The sequence below is a fragment of the Cynoglossus semilaevis genome, chromosome 5 (genome assembly GCF_000523025.1).
Source record: "Cynoglossus semilaevis isolate Cse_v1.0 chromosome 5, Cse_v1.0, whole genome shotgun sequence".
Taxonomy (NCBI): Eukaryota; Metazoa; Chordata; class Actinopteri; order Pleuronectiformes; family Cynoglossidae; genus Cynoglossus; species Cynoglossus semilaevis.
This window is the reverse complement of record NC_024311.1, coordinates 3,479,075-3,500,995: the sequence shown is the minus strand read 5'-3', so window position 1 is coordinate 3,500,995 and position 21,921 is coordinate 3,479,075. Positions and strand designations below refer to the sequence as shown.

Here is a 21,921-nt window from a genome sequence, read left to right as displayed (position 1 = left end):
GTCTGAAGGTTGATTATAACCTTGTTTAATCTCCCTGCCAGAATTATTCTCATGTTGAGTCTACCAGTGTGATATCAGCCTGGTCCCGTCTCATATATCTGTAAAATCACGTTTCATGTTGTGAAGTTGACACCTGTATATACATAATCTACTATACTCTGTTGTATACCTCAAAAACCCAATGTAAATTACCGTAACAAATATTAGAAAAAACAGCATTTGTGAACAGAAAAGTACTCAAAATATGTTATACTGCATTAAGTTAAACTATATCATTTTAAGATTTATAATGGAAAAAAAAACGTTCCACTCCAGAACAGCATGTTCTGTTACACTGTATGACATCATCCTTACATGAGAGGTTGGCCTTATGAAAGAGCGAGCGAGGGAATGAAGTAGTTTTTATTTCGGGCTTTTGTTTCAGCTGCACCTCAATATACAAAGACCTCCTTCAATTAACAGAACAACCACGTCACACAGGAACTATAAAATATTAATCTCGAAGTGCATTTGTTCACTGTACGATGACTTTTCTAAATTTTTTTTTTATTATTATTATTATGATTGACCTATTTTGTTTTTCTTTCAGATGAAATAAAAGAAGCGTTGGTGATTCACAGCTGCATGGTGGCACAGGTCTGCGACATGGCGTTGTAAACAAAGGTGTTACAGAAGGGAGCAAACTGGTGGCTGATGATCTTGATGGCCTCCTGAGCAGCCGATCCTGAAGGAACATCCACACAGGTTAATGCCGCAGAAGCGCTAAAGGTTCACAAACTGTTTGCACATCACGGACAGTCCGTCTGTCAATGCTGATAAAAAGGTTTACCTCCCAAAAACGCTGCTACTGTGTGAGGCTCCGCCGCACCGTATCGACAACTGAGGAGGAGACGAAATACATTAACCACGAGAACGTGTGTCGTTCTTCTTGGTTCCTGACGTCGAAGTGAGCGGTGATCTGGACTTACAACTCGTGAATGTAATCGTCTTTGATGTTGACATTGAGGCTGTACTCCTGCAGCAGACTGTTCACACAGAGCTTCAGTCTGCTGATGTCCTCCTCCACCTGGTAGTTGTAAAGCCCTGTGAACGAGACACAGCGTTTAAGGGAGAAACACGGAATTGGACACAGAAGCAAGAAGTCTGAATTTTGGAAGAAGTTGTTAAAAAAAACAAAAAAAAACACAGGGCCACCAAAGACAGGAAAGATCTACCCTGAGCTGCTTATCTATGCACATATATAGATATATATGTGCATATTATATTTATGTATATATATATATACATATATATAGCTACTTACATAAATATATATACACATACATATATACACATAAATATACATAAATATATATATGTACATTAACATATATATATACACATATATAAACACACGTATACATATACACACATAAATATACAAACATATAGATTTCTGAGTCATATTTTGTTGAACTGGCTATTTCGGTTCCTTCTTTTTCAACATGTTTACGTATTTGAAGTTTAATTTGTATATTGTCTCTTTAAATAGCTGGAGACGGGGCAGCTGACCCTTAGGTTTTCACAATTCACAAAAAAAAAAATCAATGCTTCAATCTAAGCCATACCTGGGTAGCGCGAGTGCTGCTGAAAGAAGCGATCGACTGCACGAAGCATGAGGTAGAAAACCATGTGACTGTCGGGACTGTCCATGCATGAAGCTGAGGGGACAAGGACGAGTTATCGTTATTACAAGACAGTAAGACACATGAACACAGAGGAATCCAACTCATTTCTTCATTTACTGATTTCGTCTCTGTTCACTGAATCCACACTATATTCCTCAGCCAGGGATCTGCAGCGTACCACCCTCAGAAAAGAAGCATTTTTACCTGTGTGTCAACACAAACAACATACATGTTGGATTAGACACGTGTTCAGGAGAATATGTCACAAAATCAGAGGAGGTTTCTTTTCTGTAGCTAGAATGAAAACACTGCAGTAACATTAAAAACATCAATAAGAGAGAAACAAAACTACAGCTAAGGTGAGTGACTGTTATAAAGGGAATTATATACTGTAATGCTACATTTGCTTTAATTATCTATGAAAGGAAATGATGCAAATGTAGGGGCAGTACAGTAAATATATTCACAGCTGCCTAAAACTATTGCCCTGTACTGTGTACAACACAGCTACAGTGTGAGAGTGAGAGTGATTTGTTTACTATAAACCTGTTCAACACAGCTACGGTGTGAGAGTGAGAGTGATTTGTTTACTCACAAAACAGTTTGATGTCCTTATCGGGAATAGTGTCAGGAGGCTGTTAGAAACAGGCGAAGGGTTTTCAGTCATTCTCTGAATCAATGTATGTGGATGGATGGATGGATGGATGGATGGATGGATGGATGGATGTGGGAGTAAAACATACCTTTCCTACAGACTGCAGCAGTTGTTCTACGTGTTTGGTAACAGCAGCTACGTCTTCCATGGCCTTTTCCCTGTAACTGTAATCAAACACAACAACATACATTTTTTTGGTCATATGTAAACATACATGTTCTAATAACAGAACAAGTTCATTTCCGAATCAACATTTACGTGACTAGGATTGACTTTTGGATCAGAACTCCTTTTCTCCTCTTTCACACTCACATATTCTGAAGGTTGATGAACTTCTGTGAATCAGCAAACATATCAGGGATGGTTCCTCTCACTGGTAAGTTTCCGTTGCCTTCATTGTGAACAAACTGTTTGACGGCTCGCAGCATCACCCAAAAGGATGGAGTCTGACGGAAAAGGGAACAAACACACACCAGAAGTTCAACGGTGTTGGTTAGTTACAACTTCCTTTCTATCTTCGTCAGAAAACACAGCCACTTCAGAACTAACCTGGGACGTGATGTTGTTACATTGGTCACTGTTGAAAAGATCATGAAGACCACTAGGAATCTACAGGAAAAGGGATATTACACGTAAGCAGGTTACGTTTTAAAAAAATGAACTGTCTAAAACCCAACATTACACGTTATAAATCATTATACACAAATTAACTTGACGTTCGGCACCTTCGTTGGATTTAAAGCTGTGTTAACGTTCTTGATCGCCTCCTCAAAGTTTTCTTCATCTTGTGGGACGCCGCTGTCATTTTTCAAAATCCCTAAAGCAAAAAAACAACGAGATGTGATACAGACAAGAAACAAAAACAAAAAGAGCCAGATTACAGAAATAAACAGATCAAAATTTTGAAGTTACCTTCTCGGATTAACTGTCTAAATGCCTCTTTTTCTTTATAATTTTTGGGTGGTTGATTGTTGTGCTTTAAAGAAAAAGAAAAGAAGACAATGAATTAAACAGCACCAGAGGGAGATAAGAAAGAATTATGGTGTCATCATAAATGTGCTGTACCTCAGTGAGCCACTTCTCCAGGTATTTAGCAACAATGATAACCCACGGTGTGTGACTGTGATCCTACACGTTAAACAAACAACATCAGACAAAGAAACACTACATGGGATCATGGGAATAGAAACTGTGGGGAGCAGCTTCACACCTTCTTCTCCATGTTGTCCAGGTCATAAGACTCAATGTGGTTCTGGAAATCAGTGAACGGCTGATCTAACCTCAGGTCCTCCAGAGCATTGTCAGGATGAGATTCAATTACTAAAGGGAAAATGACAAGATTTTTTTTTTTCAGCTATTTTATGGCTACAGAATATATGTGCAATAAAATACAGTATTTACTGAACAAAATGCATTTAATTCATTTTTTATCTTCTACTGATTACAGTATATAGACATTCCCACTATATAGAGTGGTTGCATGTTTGTCATTGCATTATTACAACCTTGATATGATAGCTTTTAATAGCCACTCAATCACATACAAAGCCACATCGACAAAAATAACTTGAAGCCTGTCACCACCAAAATATTAAACAGCAAAATCAACAAAAAGATAAATTAAATTAAAAGAATAAAGTGGACTAAAAAAAAAAATAAACAAACCTGTATGTTCTTGTACCACGAGTCTCATGTAGCCAATGAAGCCGTAGGTTTTACAAACTAGGAAAGGAACAGAGGCGCTCCAGAGGACTGAGCCCAGCCTTAAACACGTGCTGTGGAGTTTCAAACACACTGTCATAGTTAAACTAGGCAGAGGAAAAAGAATTACATATCTAAGCAAACCAACACTAAATCTGCAAAAGATAAACAGAAAACTGTCAGCTGTCAGTTTCAAATCTTAAAAGTAAAAAAGTAAGTTTATAAAAGCACGGACATCTGTAGTTAAATTAAACCAATATGAATATTTCTTGATACAATGTGAGCATCAGAGAAACATATTTGAAAATAAATTTGGAAAAAGTACAATCCACCAATTGTAATGTCATACAAATGAATTACAATTGTTACAAAAAAAAGTTAACAGAAAAACAAATATGTTATACCTTTCTGGTAAATGGACACCAATCACTATGGTAAATCTGTGGAAAAACTCTGGGTCACTGTCAAGAAGTTTGTCTGGACACTGTAGGAGTTAAAAGAAACAACGAATTTTGGTTCTCTTTGCTCACAAAATCATTTGTATCATTAGACCAAAGCCTCAACAACACGAACCTCTTCTGCAAAGTGTCCAGATACGTCACTATTAAGTTCTTGTAGAAGCTCAGTCACAGCCTGTGCTCTGTTCTACAACACACACACACAAACAAAAAATCTGAGCCACAACAAAAAAGATCAGTAGTAACTATTTTGGCTGCTACAGGACAACGTTGCATTTTTAAAACCTTACTTTGATTGTGTGTTTACAAAGCGTTTATATTAACGTCAGTAATATGCAGTACTGGGGATAGATTGGTGATCAATCGATTGATTGTAAACACTCATAATCTTAAAACCTTTAAAACAATACTGGCCAAAACACAAAAGACAAAATCACACATACCTTTCCAATACTGTCACTGCTTAGGAAAAAGCTGCCAAGGAAAAAAAAAGTTAAAATAGAAGCAATAATAATAAAAAACAAAACCTTAGGGTTTGTAGCATTATTTGTTTTCCAAGCCATGGTATTTATATTTATAAGCCTCCATTTCCATTATAGTTTTGACAGCTATGTGCCAGTTGTGATATCTGTTGTCAAAAATACAGCCTTACTTGTTTCCTACATCTTCCCCAGAAACGGTGTGTCCATCAACTATTGTGAATGCTCCGATCCCTAAATATTAGATTAAAAATTAGATAGCAGAAAACATATTTACAAAGTACTTTCAAAATGATCACATATTCTGAAAAACTGCTCCAAGATGCCTACCTGGAAGTACCAGGTTTTTCAGAATCTCTGTTCCTGTTGCTGTAGCATTGATGAGGCAAACATGGGCATTCTCCAGTGTTTCCTGACCATGGTCCCCCCACAGTCTGAAAGCATATTATAAAGATGTTTTTCTATCATAGTCAGTGATTATTTAAAAAAAAATAGAAAAGTGTAATTAAATTAAGATTTTAACAAAAAATAGGCATTGGTTTCTTATGACACAATGCTATAAATCGTAATATCAAACAATAAAATTTAATGATGTTCTTCTGGCAACAAAGATTCTCTACTTAAAATAGATATAAATATAAAAACACAATAATATAATTTAAGTATTAACGACTTTTTCTGCGAGAACCATTGAACACTCCACTCGGTATCCCCAGTAAATAATACAAAATAAGGCCAGACTTTTATATACATACAAAAACACATAAAGCTAATAAACACAAATCCAATGTTCATATCATTAACGTTTGTTAGCAGGCTAACGCGACTATTGTTAACTGCTGCGTCATTTTCCTAACGGCGTCACTAACCTTATTAGACACATTAAATACTCAGAAAACTCACGAAATCAACACTGTAATTGAAACATTAGAATCGAAGTTATATTATATAAAATATTACCTGAGTTGCCTGTCATATTTCTGCTCTTTTGACGCTTTGGTCGCCGCCATCTTTTCTACTCTTTTTCGCCGGGGCTTAGAGCCAATACGACGTCTTGTAGCATTACTGCCCCCTGTAGGATCACTGACGGTTACTGTTGAACTGTGTGGCTGTCATAGTAACGCAGGAGGGCACTACCGTTGAAAATTAAATATGTGACGTGTCAATGTGGTCCTAATACTACGTCATAGAGAAAAATAGTACAATTATATGCTCTTTCGCGCCGCCACTAACTTATTTTAGATAATTACAACTATGCTGTTAACAGCATATACACGAAGAGAATTCATTTATGTTTTTCTAACTTCAAAAGATGTCATTTCAATTAACTACAGGAGCATTTTAATCATGTGACCTATCGAATACAAGCCATTATTAGATTAATTTTCACTAAAAATATGGAAGGAAGAACGTTTGAAACGCCATGGTTAATAACATTGCATTTCTACTGAAAATAGTGTACTTTTAGGATTACTTGTTAAGAAGTAAAGTACTTTTATTCTGAAAAGATCAAAATAAATAAATAAAAAAGACTATAATGTATGCAATTCCAAGGAAATAAGTGTAAGTACACAATGTCTTTGGGAGGAAAAAATGTCACACAGCTTTTTTTTTTAATGCAATCACATTTATTGGCATTTTTCTATGCACAGTTACTAAGCAGCCTCATGAGCTGTTAAAATGAATTCGATATATAATAATGGCATTTTCACAATGTTGTAACCCCACTCCCAAAATAATTACAAGACTGAAGGTGTTTTACATCTTCAAAATATACAAAGGTTTGGAAATAATCATGTAAACTTTGGGAAAAAAAAAGTTTTTGTTTTTTTTTAATTTTCATTGATTTATTTAAAAAAAGAAAGATTTTGCAAGTTTTGTTTTTTTAATTTAAAAACATATTTACAGGTTTATACAAAAATACAAAAGTGATTCAAATCTCTTTATGTACTACCTAGTTTTAAACTGGAGCCATTTTTTAAATAGTTACATTTTGTCTGCATATTTTTTCTTTCTTTCATATTTTCACAGGACTGTTTGATAGTATTCCTTACCGTGCAGTGTTGGAAAAAAAAAAACTTGTTTGTTGTCACACTTCCTTTTTTAGGCAGTAATGTGTGCAGACGTGAGGAACAGTTAAGGGAAAAGATATCTATACCCATCTACGAATATAGATTCTCATTCTTTCCAATATTCCCAAACTGCTGTGAGCTTGAACAGGACTTGTCTGGCCTGCAGTTTGTTTTTCTCATGAAAACTGTGTCAGTGTGTATTTAACTGCTTTTTGCATCAACAGTCTTGTCTTACGTACCTCAGCTCAGGCACAGAAAATCTCCAAAACAAACAATGTCCCAAGTATTCCTCTGGGGATATGTTTAACATTTAAAATATGTTTTAGAGTCACGTTTTGTCATATAATACTGTACCAACTATATAAATACTGTATTGAAATTGTTTAGTAAAAGGGTTTGTGTGAATAAAACAAGTTAGTAATGAGTCAAAATTGAATACAATGACATTATCTTCAAGTTAAAATTCTTCTTTTTTTTTTTTTATCATTTTCTTTTTGAACTCCAAGCGTCATGTCCAGATAGTTCAAATCGAACCAGTAGTTTCATTTTGAAAATATTTCTTTTTAACAGCTCCAACAATAGTAGGACCAGCACCAAAGGTTTGCAGCTTCCTCTTCGTGGAAATTACACACACACACACATCATTTTCTTTACAGTCTCTTTTAGGTATGATTGTCCCGTGAGTAGATTTACAGTACAAGATAAACCCCTGTGTGTGATCACGACTATACAGAACAGAATTAGCCAGTTTGTACATCTACAGAACTCACGACTGAACTTGACATTTGAATGGAAATGACAAACTCCTTTGTCAGTGGCATGAAGGCAGAGAAAAATAATGCTCTAGTGGCGTCCTTTTTCTTCTTCTTTGTTTTCTCTTTTTTTCTTATTGCATGCGATAGAAAGAACACAACGAATGGGACGATCATGAGGATCAAATGCTCTTCGGCGACATGAGAGATGTATGTAAAACTGGTCAGTTCACAGCTTTGTACTCCTTCAATCTTACACAGTGTCAGTTCTGCAGTTCAGATTCGCTGAGTGTCAAACAGTTGTCTATCGATCGATCTATCTATCTATCTATCTATCTATCTATCTATCTATCTATCTATCTGTAGCATTTACAGTAAATTAGAATATGCTCGCTGAGGTATTCACAGAATACAGTGAATAGTTTCTTTCATAGACCAATGTACAAGAAATGTGTGTAGCAGTGGTTGCAAATACAGGTCTGAAAAAAAGACCAAAATTCCGCTGGTTTCAGGTGTAATATTGTGTGAATGATACTCTGTGGCAACATTAGGCTACTTTCATGACGGTATGGCTCAGGTCCTTTCACGATAATAACAATTAGATATACAGTATCGCAACTGTCTAATAGGGACCTGATTGTTGGAGAAAAAAAACCCCTCATGCACTTACTAGATGCTACCACCAGGGGGAGTTAACCGCACCAGTTTATTTTAAATTTCCTTTTCTAAAAAAGTAAATTACATAAATATTAATATTTTATTTAATTTTTAATTAAGCAATTTGTCATTGTTTAAAAATAGGTATTTAATCCTTTTTTTCCCCTCGAAAATTGACAACATAAAACTCATATAGCCTAATATTCCCACTGCATTCTGTTCACACCGAGTTACTTTGAATTTTCTGAGGCTTCACTGGCAGCTACTGATTACTACCTTCATTTCTACAGTCTATGGTATTAACTGAAATAAGATCTCAGAATAAATGTATACATGTTTGCTGCTGGAGGCAGGTGAGAGCTCAAACCTACTCGCCGATCTTTATTTCGGTCTGTAAAACAAAAGAACACATCGTTGAAATCTTTTTTGGGGGTTTAAAATATTTCTAAAAGGTGCCGTTAGCCCTGTGATCTAGAGAAGAGGAGGCAGCGGTGTTCTTTTAGTGGTTTACAGCACTTTACTCCTCCTTTCATGGTTCCACAGAGTTGAGCTTTCACCTGTCCGTTGCTACTGGGTCAGTGCAAAAGAAGAGAGGCAACGAGGAGAGGTTAGGACTGATGTGAAATGTTAGGGAAACCTGTTCTTCTTTGCTACACTCAGGTTCGTCTCCTATAAACTTCGGTTTGTTGTTCCATAAAGATACTACCTTTAATAGTCAGTACAAATATACATATTTCATTTCATTATAAGATATATATTTATAGTTTTCAAGGAATATTCTTGGAGAAGAGCAAGTGCAAAAGCGAGGTTGATTCTTTGGAAATCGTCCCAATTGAACCTCACGTTTAAATCCGATTGTAGACCTCCTAAAGCATTTTCACCACTTCCACTCCACGTGGCATTGTTAAAAGCGTCTTCAAATGGGCTTTGAGAATTTCAACTGAGCACAGCTAGAACGGCCAGCAGCTGAGAAAAGCTCTAATCAGACATAATTGGTTAATCAGTGTAATCAGCTCTCACCCTGTTTCTGGTTGGGCCCCACGTGAAGTTCAAACAGATCGTGTGGGCCACATATGTTGGCCTTTACAAACATTTGGTAAATCTGCATGGGGCCCACACTGAAACTGTGGAAATAGCCATATGGGTCTCACTTTTCCCCTTACGGTTACCACATGGACATGCTGAAGGTTTAAGAAAAAAAAAAAAAAGAAAAGTCAGTCAATTCTGGTGGAACATGGCGAGTATCCTTTGTTTTTCTGCCGAGTCAAATAAATGCTCCGCTTACAACATCTTATGGAGAAAGGCCACTGTGCGATTGTCTTGAATTAGCCAGTATCTTAGCCAAATGAGCTCCGTCTACTCTACTGTAGGGGCGAGACCCCGTCCTTCAGGTTTAAAATTCACAAAAAAAAAAAAAAAAAAAAAAAAAATTGTTTCAGATGACTTGACACCACACACAAACTAAACTCAGAAATTAAAAGACAAAATGTCAAAAGTAGTACCATGAAGATGTTTTCCTATAGGGTCATGCAACGTGTTCTGAGGCTCTTTTTTTTTTTACTGTTTCTATAAAAATACATGCAACATGTTTTCTTTCCGGATATAATTTATGTAAAGAAATAAAAGATTAGTTCTGTGTGATACTTTATTTTATTTTTTTCTATACCACGTCTGCAGATGGGAATAGATAGAGAAGTTAGTCCTGTGTTGAGAGATTGTTAGTGAATCTAAACTACCTTTACTGGCAGGAATATTCAGTTTGAACTTTGGGGTTTAAGGGATAATACAATATTTTGTAGGATTTTAATTGAAACGTTATCGTTAGAAAGCAATTCCCTTTTTGTCCTAATTCCCCCCCCACACACACTCTCTCACACACACACCCCTCCACACACACTTGATACTGTAGGAGTTTTGTACTATTATTTTACCAAACATTTGTACCACTTTTTTTTAATAAAGATAATTCATTTAAATATATCAATTTAACTCTGTCATATTTTAAAGGTAAGGTTTTTGTTTTGATGGTACAGTTTATTTTACCAAATGTTTTTTAATTTTGTTTCTCATAACTCGCTGTCCGATTCTCTTTGATACAATAGTACATAAAATATATATATATATAATTTTTTTTCAAATAGAATTACGATGATGGTCTTCGTGAAACACGCTTTCGATTTTTAGAAAAAGTATCGCTTTACACGGGAGACACGTTTTCCAATCGGAAGACGTGTCTCGTTGGATTATTTCAGGACGACCTGTCATCGTGGGGGCTCCCGTCTGAGTTTTCCGTGTCCCCTTCCGAAATGGCTTGCATGGGGGCTGTGTAGAGGCGGCTGCGTGTGCTGTAGCGGCTGCTGGTGGCTACAGGTGGGATCCGAGAACGGCCCTGTCGGGATGCAGATGACAGGGGTAGAGTCTTGGGGGTAAAACTCTCAGAGTTGGCTCTGGGGAAAAGAATTGGTATCTGGATTGGATCCATGCTAGAGAGATGGGGTTCCTGTAGTGTCGAAGACGTCTCCTCCAGTTGCCTCACAAGCCCCTCTTGTAGAGGCTCCCCTGGGAGTTTGGGGGTAATGGGGCTCTTAAGAATCTCCGTCGCTGACATGCGGTAGCTGGTGTCCGACCTGCTCCCTTTTTTGAGCAACAGAAGTTTAAATTCCTCGTTGGATGTCGTGGACTTCTTGGCGCTGCGGTAGATTGGGACGGGGGCTCGTTGTGATCCAGCGGTCGTGGCCGAGTTGGCCGTGACGCTGAGTGGAGCGGCTGGTGAGATGATGATGCTGGAGACATTTCCGGGGGTAACTGTTGCTGCCGGGCAAAGACGGGACTTCATGTTTAGGTCTCCGGAGTCTTTACGGCCCAGAACCTTTCTCTTGGATCTGAATGAAAAAAAAAAAAACAAAAAGAAAAAAACACGCAGTGTGAGTTTGACGACAAAAAAATCTATAAGTGTAGTGTAGTGGCTACAGAGAAATAGAAACTGAAAATTTAATTTGGTAAATAAAAGTGTCATACAAAAATGAATGAAAGGCCTCAGGAATTACAACACCTGTGTATCATAGCAAACAGGTCCTCAGTAGTACGGGTCTTGTTGGGTGATGTGATGATGTCATCGTCCATTCTGGAGTCGTCCGTCACAGGGGACAGTGAGTTATCACTGGGCGTTGAATCTGTGGAGCACATTATCCCTGTTACAGGTCACGTGTTCATGCTGCATTTCCTTCATTCAGACCAGATGTAAAAGTCACATGACACCCAGTCTTACCTTTACTGAAGTAATCTTCAGTGTCAGGGGTGGTGGAGTCGTCTTTGCCCTCCTGGAGATGCTGCTGATTGGCACTTCTGGTAGCACCTGATGTCTCTTCACTCTCTTCTTCCTTCTCCGTCTGCCGTCCTCTCCTTGCATCGCTGATTGGGTAAGGATGCGATGTCTGTTTAATGATGCCAGGCACTTTGAGTGGACTAGCCCAGGGCCCTGAGTCTGAGTGGGATCCTCCAGCGAACTCATACGCCGGAGGTGGAGGGTGGTCCGATCGCAATCCTCCTCTGGAACACGCAGCCCTCGGCAGCTCTTTCACCTGGTCTTCCTCTTCTTCCTCCTCGTCCTCGTCCTCGTCGTCGTCATCATCCTGGGAGAATGATTGCTCTCCCAAAACCCTAAATTCAGAGTGCGAATGAGATGAGTGTGTCAGTCCTCGAAACTCGGTGTGCGATTTTATGTGCGTGTGTAAGTCCACAGGCGACGGGTGGGGGGCTCGCGGTACGGGGCGGTGCACGGGTGAGCTGTCCTCGGACAGGTCCGACGATGAGTCCATTCGCGTTCTGAAGGCCGTCATGGCCCAGAAGGTTCCAGGTCCGTAGCGGTCATGTCTTAGCAGAAGGCTTTCGTAGGATGGAGGCCCGTCAGGGTGGCGGATTGGGGGCGGTGGATGTGAATGTTCCGGGGAGGAGGCGTGGTCATGGCATGGCGGCCTGGGAGGCGGCCTCCGGGGAGGAAGAGGCCTGGTGTGGATAGGAGGTGGCGCCAACGTCGAAGTACTAGGAGGACATTTAGGTCTGGTAGCGGTCTCTAAACCCCGCGCCGTCGGCTGCTCTGTAGTTGTAGAAGAATCCGTAGACCTGAGGGCCGAATGAAGCGGTGCTGAACGTGGAGCAGCTGTTGTCATTGCCGACGGATTGGAATTAGTAATTGTTGGCGCCAAATTTGAGCTTGGTGACAGGATTGCGTTTGAAGTCTCGGGGGCCGACACCTTTATTCCAGCGGGTGCCACGGTGTTCGTGACTCTGTGTTTGCCGTGGGCGAGCGTGTGCATGTGGTGGGGTCTATGGCATAGTGTGTGTCTGACGTAGCTACCGTGAAGAACGTGGAGGTCGAGTTGAGAAGGCGGAGGTGGGAAATCGGGATCTTTTTTATAGCAAGAAGAAATAGAAATCCCATCCCTTGGGAAGTGTTGCAGAGAGGAGAGAGAAGACTTCCTTTCGGGCACTTTGGGCTTTCTTTTGGCGACTGAGGGTGACAGAGGTCCGGGAAAGAATGCAGCTGATGAAGAGGGCAAGGTTGATGTTGGAGTCTCGGATTGGCTGGAATAGCCACTGGACGGTGATGCCAGACCGGCCAGCTTTTCAGGTGACCCCAGTTTAAAGTCTCCGGGTGGAAGAGGCGGACTGGCTGCCCTAGTCTCTGAAGGCCGGGCAAAGGTCTGCGTTTGGGTTTCGGTGGGCGAAGAGGAGCTGTCCGGGGACTTGGTGCACTCTGTGACGGTGGCGCCGGCGGCTGTGCTTGAGTTGGACATAGATATGTACACGCCGTTGCTGGACTTCACCTCGGCGTTGTGAAGCCATAGGTCTGCGTAGTCAGACTGCACAGCACCTTCGTCTTTGAATGAGTGTGTATCCGCGGAGCTGAAGGACATGGGCTCCACCATATCCATCGTCTCACCGATTCCCATGCCCCACGACGCTAGCGGCTCCGCCACCAGACAGGATGTCTGTAGTGGTTCAGGAGCGCCGCATGCTTCCAGCTCCAGGTCCAGCTTCATATCCGTGGAAGACAAGTTGATCTCCGGTTCACCGACTTTTTTTGGTTCATCGTGATGCGTGTCCGTTCCGACATCTACGCAACTGCTGGGCTTCTTTATTGACGACGTCCGTTTGGGTGGCGGCGGTTTGACTTTGGGTTTTCTGACCGGATGACACATCCTCCCCAAGGTCATACTGTTTTCTTTGAAGTCGGCTGCAGGCTGGAGGCAGCCTTTGTGTAACAGAGCTGCTGCCACACTTTTGGACTCTGTCACGGGAGATTCCTGATCTGCATAGTTGCACATGTACGTTTTGTAAGTCTGATTACATTCCCCCAAGTGCTCGAAAGACGAGTACAAGTTCTCCGTGTCGGACGTGTACTGAGAACCGAGGTGTTTCTCGTTGTTACAGGTGCGGTCTTTTTTGGAGGAGTACTCCGTCGTCAACGCGTGACTCTGACTCTGGTTTTGGGTAGGATCGGGATCTTGGTCTGGATCGTTGTGATCCTGGTCTGCAGGGTAAGTCCATTCCCCCTCGCTTGCTGTACTGACCCCTGCATCGTCCAGCTGGTCTGTGGCTGAAGATGTGAATGAGTTCGATCTGTGGCCTTGACTCTGGGGTCGGAGGTCAGAGGGGTACGAGGGATCCAAGGAAAATCCCTCGTCGATGGCATTTGGCACAGTGTTGAGCGACAGTTCTGAGTCGCAGTGGGACGATCCCGTCAGAGGTGGGGAGGAGGGCGGAGGGATCGTTTCGGACGTCTGCGAGGGGCACGTGGAACTGGAACCGCTCCAGTTCCCACTGGATGACTGGTGGTCCTCCTTGTGATCCACATGGGTGTGGACTCCTGCTGTTGACACAGAGTGGATTGGGCTACTGAAAGTATCGGAACTTGACGAAATCTCACAACTGCCCATGTCAGTTTTGCGGGGCAGGCGGGACCGCCCCCTCTCTTTCCAGCTGTGTTCTGGACTCCCTCCTCCGCCGCTCCCCCTGTCTCTCTCCCCAGACCTCTGCAACCGTTTGAGAGTTCCAAGTTGCAGAGGTTCTGGAGCGGCCTGGTCGTCTGTGCTCTCTTCCTCATCCTTCATCATCATCATCTTCATTCGCGGACTAGGACCAGATGGGATGAAGTCCTCCGTTTCGTAAGGCGACAACTCCTCGTCATCGTCGTCGTCGTCGTAGTTGTCGTCATCGTCGTCGTCGTCGTCGCTGTCCATCAAACGCCCGCCCTCTCTCGGAAGGCTGCGGGAGCGCAGGCGTCCGCCATGGGCTGAACCACTGGTGTACGCCGAGTCTGACTGGTCTCCGAGAGAGGAAATGTTTCCCGTTGAATGGGACAGAGACGCGGGAATCCCCTGATGTGCACGTTGTGCCCTAATGCGCCGTCTGGAAGGTGCAGCGGTGCCTGAGACGTGGAAGAAACAGAGAGAGGAAAAAAACAGGCAGAGATATTCTTTAATCCGGGCGCACCTTGATCATTCTGACAATGGGGTAATGACGGGGGGGGTTCTCATTTGAGGATGAGAGCACACTGACTTGTAGCTTGTAGCTTGTTATGTAGCTGTTCTATTCTAACTTTCCAATGGCTGCTATCTAACTGGCCCTGTCAAAGTAGACTGCAATAAAGAACAGAACTGGGAATGTTTAGAACATACATGCTATAAGGAAATCATCTGTCTGGCAGCCAGAGTCACGAGTGTGATGGAGGCGACCACTGATTGAAAGATCTTCCTGACAGAGAGAGAGTTGGTGCGGGTTGGCATGGACGATCACTGTGCGCTCTCTTGCTACAGGTGATTCATCTGAGTCTAAATGCAAAGAGACAAAGCATGTTGTGTGTGTGAAATATCATGTGGAAACCTTTGCTTTTCGAGGATGAAGGTAAATATGACGAAATGGTACAGAATTATCTCACGCCACGACCACGGCACAATCCTCCGGCTCAGCTCGTTTGATCAAACGTACCCAAGTCCTGATGGACCCTTTTTGGAATTCCTGTGATAGTCTTCCTCCGCCGAAGCTTCCTTCTCCTCTGAAGAACCGACTGGGAATGGACTAGAGAACAACGGGCACTTGCTTCCCTGTCAAAACCAACCCCTGGAAAGGCAACACCCACGGTTAGTTAGCAGCATGAACTTTATTGGTTAATGAACTTGCATTAACTGCATAAGACCAATAAATAGAAAAAGACACCGATTGAATGCATGGGCCATTGAAAATGATCTGACCCTGGAAAAAACATCCCTAAATATTTCTAGAAACTTAGAAGTTCTACCATGGTGTTGTCAATCTACACCCTCTTCATCCCCAGGTAGCTGATGTTTTTTTGGACTTGTAGTGTTCAGGGATGTCATATTGCCGTGTGTTTTCATTTTGTATCACATCTCACGTTATCATAGATGTTGCGTGCTCTGCTGTAACACGGTTCAGCCAAAGTTCAGCCCGTGGCATAGTAGCAGTTGAATAACAGCCAAGAACAGAGTTCAGACGGAGGTAACCGTCCATCATGTCAGATACACAGTTCATCTCTTCACCATGGCTGAGCTCACAGAACTAATTGGGCCAAACATGGGAACGTCATGGTTGATCGATCGCTACGCCACAGTGAGGACGGGGAAACAAACGTTAGAAAGTTAGAACTGAATTATCTTGATACCACTGTTAACTACGGCAGGGAAAAACGGACGAGAGTTGTGTGTTGAAAAGCTGGTGTAAAGTAAAGGATTATGTCTCATTGAGTGAATAAACGCTACTGCGAGTCACGACTAGCCCAGTCTCAGTCTTGACACAAGAGAAGCTAGCTAGACAACTAAAGAAAAACTCACTCTATCTGCTAACCTAACCCTAGATACAGTACGTAATGAATGGATCCTGAACGGAGCAAAAATATCAAAATATTTTTAGAGCCTCCTGGAGCAGTACTGGTAGGTTCCATACTATAGTGGTTAGCATGACTGCCTCGGAAGCAGGGTCCAGGGTTCAATTCCCAGAGGAACCGCATGCTTGGCCCTTGCTAGGGGCAGCCTGTAAACAGCCTATCTGCTGCTAACTCAACAGCTTCCCAAATATGGGATCAATATAGTAGAAATTTACTTTTTTATTTTATTTTACATGTAAAACTGTATTTTCAAGAGGATTTAAATGCTTCTGTAGCCATCAGCAAATTTACTACTAGTACTACTAGAAGCAAAGAGAGCGCTGGTAGATCATGAGGAATCACAATAAATAAATAACTTAAAATATAAACATAATTCTATAGTGTGTAGTGGCGACCATATACTGTGAGGGTCAACCATTTTGAACATGCTACATGCAGTGACCATATACTGTGAGAGTCAACCATTTTGAACATGCTACATGCATTTAATCACTAGCCCAACATAATAATAATAATATGATTGGTTTATATATATATAGGTATATGTATATATACCTATATATATATTTATTTTATTTTTTTCAATGGGGTAGACCACTTTGACCTATTCATTTGAATAGCAGCTTTCAAGCCAAAAGAGTGTGGACGTCTTCACACAATTGTGTTAGAGATACTGTATAAGGAGTTTATAAAAAAACACATTCCTCTGGTTTTTTTCTCCATTTTTTTTCCATACCTGTTACATTGATTGGGATGATGCAGGAGGAAATGCTATGAGCATCGGCAGTTTGCTTCTGATCTGATGGCGAAAGGTTTTCTTTGGACCAGTTTGCCTGTTTTTCCTTGGTTGACGAAGCAGTCGGGGCTGAAGCCTTGGCTCTGTGGCCGTCCGAGGCCTCACCCACTTCATCTTCTGCTGAGGTAGCCTGGATAAAACCAAGAGCAGTGAGACAACATGCTATGCTGCTATTTTCCTCTATCTCATGAAGTGGAGAAGTGTGGAGAACGATGGAGCAGTGATATGAGAAACAACAAATGCCGAGAAGAAAAGTATCAGGAAGCAAAGACAAAATAATATCACAAACAGAGCAAATTAATAGAGACAAAAAAAAAAAAAAAAAGCTTGCTACCTTTATGTTCCATGGGATGAAGATACAACTTTCAATTGTGGGTAGTGAGTAAAAGCACTCAAACTATGAAAATAAATACAACAAAAGTAACACAAAATGTCAAGAAAATGATTCAAATATTGTAGTAGGGAGGTATGAAACATCGTCAGGAGAATTCTTCATCTCCACACTTTCTTTTCTTTCGTTACCTTTCTTTGGATCGTCTGCATATCTGCTTCTCTGGCTGGCTTCTCCTGTGACAGCAGATAAAAACACACAAACATGCATGAATACTGCGCACGGCATTTGGAGTACATCTGAAATGAATTCTTATATTTTCTTACTTTTCTCTGTAAGGTCTGTATCTCGGTTTCCCTCACAACATTCTCCTTGGGGAGATTACAAAAACAGAAGTAAATATAAACGAGATCTAAAATTAGGATATAATTATTTAAGGGAAATTTAAAATAAATTAAAATAAAAAAGACTGTATAACTTATGTGACTCAAATTGAATCCATCTGAATGTTTGGTTTTACCTTTCGGGGCTGATATTCCAACTCTCGCTCCCTCTCTGCTCTCTCTTGCTGCAAAGCAAAAAAAAAAAAAGAAGAAGAAGAAAAATGTCAGTTGAACATTTGTCAGTTGAACATTTAAAAAAATATTTAATAGTTCTGCAGTTTTAACTGTACCTTTTGACACCTAATACCGTGCTTTCTCTCTCAGCTGTCATGTCAACAATTTTGTGCCATGGATAGTTAAATGTTTTTCAGATGGATTTTTGAAATTGAAAGGGTGAACGTAACTAGACCGGGGTGTGACTGACAGCAGAATGATCCAGAAGAAGTCAAATCCTCTGAACCATCAAACTACACTTGACTGTAGTGATGTGTTTACTGTTGCTATAGGCTCTGACTGGACAATCCAGCTGTCGGCTACACACGGTGACCAATCATATTCATTCTTCCCCAACTTCAGTTTTGTTTTACATAATATTTTAATAAACAAAAAACTGAGCAGAGCGCGACTTGTGAGACGTTACTGAGACTAAAAGACGATCAAATTGCAGTTTATAATATGAATCGTACTTAGGAAAAAAAAAAATTTGTATTTCGTGTAGGCTTTTTCCTAAGAAAGGTGTTGCACATTTAACAACAAAAACAGGGTTAGCTTTGCACTAAAGCCAATTAGCCTTTACCTTACATTGAAATATAGCTTTAAATAACCAGCCAATAATTTTTTATTTTTACTCGAAGCATCAACCAATCAGTCAAACTCACCGCTCGTGCCAGTCGGCTCCTCTGTTGCCGACGTACAGTGGGTGGGGAGGGGGAGGATGGCGGTCGACTGAAAGGATGAATTAAATTGTGTTGTTGGTGCCAGGAGGCCTGATAGTGAACGGACAGCTTGCTCTCTATGTCCAGGTTTGACACAGCTAAAATGCAACATGAGAAAAAAAAAGAGGAAAAATACGTTTTAAATGAAATGTACAGAATGCTACAGGATAACACAGCATAAACAGTTATTATAACGTACAGTACTTTTTCACTCAGCTCTCTCTGACTATTTTGTCAAAGCCGTTCTGTGTGGCCCGCAGGATCTTAAAAAGCATTTAGTAAAGTCCATGTAGCAGAGTTTGTTAAGTTAAGTTTTTATCATCAATCAAATAATAATCAATGGAGTAGTTACATCTATACCAGCGGTCCCTAACCTTTTTTGTTGTTCCAAGGACTGGTCAGTCAGTACCACCCATTACTACGGACCTGTACCAAGTTGCTGAGCATTTAAGAATCATTACATTTTCAAAATAAAACCACGTTTAGACTCTATTCTGTTTGTATCAGAGTCTGGATGACCTGTTATTTTAATATATTGTCAGATTGTCTTTAAATAAAGAAAGTAAATGGATATGACTGGATTTTCTTTAAATGAAGTAAATTAGTAGAAATTAAGTACTTTTTTGCGGCCTCAAACCAAGTGATCTATGGACTAGTACTGGTCCGCGCACCGGGGGTTGGGGACCCCTGATCTATACAGTCTTCCAGTTACAAACGGCCCAGCAAGAGGAAGTGTATAGCTAACGTGGACCCCGGTGAGAATGAGTTTGACACTTCTGCCTTAGGCTAATGATACTCAACTGGTAGGTCACGACCCAAAAGTGGGTCATAGGGCCTCTGACAAGGCTAGAACAAAAAAATCAGGCTACATTTCACATGATAGAAGATGTGTGAACTCTCTTGATAACTAGTGTAGACCAAAGAGGCAGGTATTGTTGTTATTAAATAATATTATTTGCATGTTGTCTCTGTGATGGAAATGTACTGAATACGTGAGAACATTAGTCATGGAGTACCAACAACACAAATAAACACACATGTACAGTAGATGTAGAGTAACACAGAACACTTATTTTTGTCATTAAATAATATTATTTGCATGTTGTCTGAGCAAGTTTTGACTGAGCTTCATATGCTCAGTTTTTGTTTCAAATTTGTAAAAAATGCCCCGTACTCATATTTACCTAAATCTTTGTTTACAATCAGTGTAAAACAGACATTACACACATGTACCCAGTTGTATACATACAAGTCACTTTTATGCAACATCTTTCATCACATTCACACACTCCCTGAACAGCTGATGAGGTGAAAACTGAAACTGAAGCTCACGGGGTTTAAACAGGGTCTAGAAGTGCACACTATGAATTTCCAGTGTTGGCCAGAAGGTGGCACTTTTACTCTCTTTATCCCCGCATCTGTGCATAAATATAAAAAAAATGCATTGTAATATTTCCTCAGTGTTTATTAACACGGTATGAATATTGAGAACCCGGAAATTTGAGAACTTGCACTTCCAACATGTGTACCATAGGTGCAATTCATTTTTTAACCACCAGGTCATTTCTGTGACTAAGAAAACCTACAGTTTATTTTGTATGTATGACCTTCTGGAGATGAAAAAAAAAAAGAATACCCATTATTTCTGACCTTGTTTGTGTGATGATTTCATAACGCATTCTGTATTGATGCTTTTGAGTGCTCTAACATTTCAGACCCTGACCTATTGATCCAGGACGAATGTGGGTCTGGAGGCCATGTCATCTAAAAACCACCGCTATTGGTCACGTGGCGTTTGGCTATTTTTAAAAACCAAAAACCGTGGCAGTGGCAAAAACATGCCCAGTGATACTACACATCACTGTTTAGATACTAGAGTACTCTTTATTTTATGTATGACATACTTTGTTCTCTCTCCCCCTCCTCCTCTCTCTCTCTCTCTCTCTCTCTGTCTGTCTGTCTGTTTCACTGGTCCAGATGTGAGTGAATGGAAGTCATTAGCAGCGACTGTACTGTATTAGGCTGTATCTGGGTCAGGCAGCACCAGCCCTGTGACAGTAGTGAGAGAATCTTGATTAAGTAGACAGCTGTTATATAAGTACGAGCTTTGCAGACCAGTTCTGCAAAAGAAGGGCTGTTTACTCAGCTGAGAGAGTGCAGCATCATCACAACGACACCGTGTCTGTTTGAAGATATATGTTTTTTTTTTGGTTTTTTTTGCATTTTAACAAGCAGTCAGTTTCAGTTCGTTTGAACTGATCACATGCTTCTTGGATAAGGACAATTATTTACAAGTGAAAACGAACTCAAAGTGTCATATACCCACTTGTGACGCCACCTTAAAAAAATCTCCACCTTAAATCAGTGGTCCTTCAACCTTTTTTTTTTTTTTTTTTACAAAGGTCCAGTCATTTAATTTTCAAAATAAAACATCTTTTATACCTTATTCTGTTGGTATCAAAGTCTGGTTGACCTGTTGTTTTGAAACAGATTATTTAAAATGAAAAAAAAAAATGAAAAAATAAATAAAGGAATATGATTGCATTTTAAATTATAAATGAAAAAAGTAAAGGAATATGATTGCATTTTAAATTAATAAGTACATTTATTTTTTTTTTACTGTACACCACTGCGGCCCGGTATCAAATGACATACGGACCGGCACCGGTTCCCGGACCAGAGGTTGGTAAGCCCTGCCTTAAATAGTTCAACAAAATGGTGTTTTGTCAATAATACTCGTCTCTAAAGATAAAGAGAACTTCATATATTTCACAGTTACAGTATTATCTACTTCTTTGATCCGGCAGATGTACGCAGCCACATGACCTACTTTTGAGTCGTATCCACCACTCAAAGCACTGACAATAAAATATCAAAAGGATGTAAACAGTAACATAGTAAGGACTACAAAGACACAAAAGTATACAGTACCTCTAGGTCGCGCGGGGACGCAGCCCAAACTGAGACAAACTAAAGTCATGGTCAGGAACCTCCACCTTTTTTTTCCTCTTGTTTTCTTTTTTTTTTATTCAATTCTCTTCAAGCTCTCCTCAGTTCATTCTCAAACCGCAGCGTTTCTGGAACATCACCGTTTAATTCCATCATCGGGACGGGCAACATCTGCAACATCTC

At 40.4% G+C, this 21,921-nt stretch overlaps 2 protein-coding genes across 4 annotated transcripts in view; both read right to left on the bottom strand.

The window, feature by feature from the left end:
- Nucleotides 1–387: 387 nt before the first annotated feature.
- Nucleotides 388–6,066, bottom strand: nae1 (nedd8 activating enzyme E1 subunit 1). Its single transcript, XM_008309944.2, has 20 exons — nt 5,921–6,066; nt 5,291–5,394; nt 5,134–5,194; nt 4,925–4,955; nt 4,597–4,668; nt 4,428–4,507; nt 3,988–4,097; nt 3,533–3,642; nt 3,388–3,450; nt 3,235–3,298; nt 3,048–3,139; nt 2,872–2,931; nt 2,635–2,768; nt 2,411–2,486; nt 2,263–2,302; nt 1,785–1,871; nt 1,608–1,700; nt 969–1,083; nt 830–879; nt 388–724 (listed from the first exon to the last, which is right to left on the bottom strand). The coding sequence occupies exons 1-20, from the start codon at nt 5,968–5,970 to the stop codon at nt 615–617; spliced, it is 1,602 nt and encodes a 533-aa protein (XP_008308166.1). The 5' UTR covers nt 5,971–6,066; the 3' UTR covers nt 388–614.
- Nucleotides 6,067–9,905: 3,839 nt separating this feature from the next.
- The window catches only part of nhsb (Nance-Horan syndrome b (congenital cataracts and dental anomalies)), a 42,172-nt gene continuing 30,156 nt past the window's right edge, over nt 9,906–21,921 (bottom strand). For all 3 annotated transcript variants that reach the window (XM_025055741.1, XM_017032670.2, XM_025055742.1), the window contains 11 exons: nt 18,733–18,887; nt 17,992–18,039; nt 17,798–17,842; nt 17,663–17,707; nt 17,475–17,537; nt 17,081–17,270; nt 15,432–15,563; nt 15,122–15,274; nt 11,710–14,871; nt 11,494–11,614; nt 9,906–11,323 (listed from right to left, as the gene is read on the bottom strand). In XM_025055741.1, the coding sequence (XP_024911509.1) occupies nt 10,690–11,323; nt 11,494–11,614; nt 11,710–14,871; nt 15,122–15,274; nt 15,432–15,563; nt 17,081–17,270; nt 17,475–17,537; nt 17,663–17,707; nt 17,798–17,842; nt 17,992–18,039; nt 18,733–18,887 (4,748 nt within the window). In that variant the 3' untranslated portion in view covers nt 9,906–10,689. The remainder of the gene's footprint in view (nt 11,324–11,493; nt 11,615–11,709; nt 14,872–15,121; nt 15,275–15,431; nt 15,564–17,080; nt 17,271–17,474; nt 17,538–17,662; nt 17,708–17,797; nt 17,843–17,991; nt 18,040–18,732; nt 18,888–21,921) is intronic.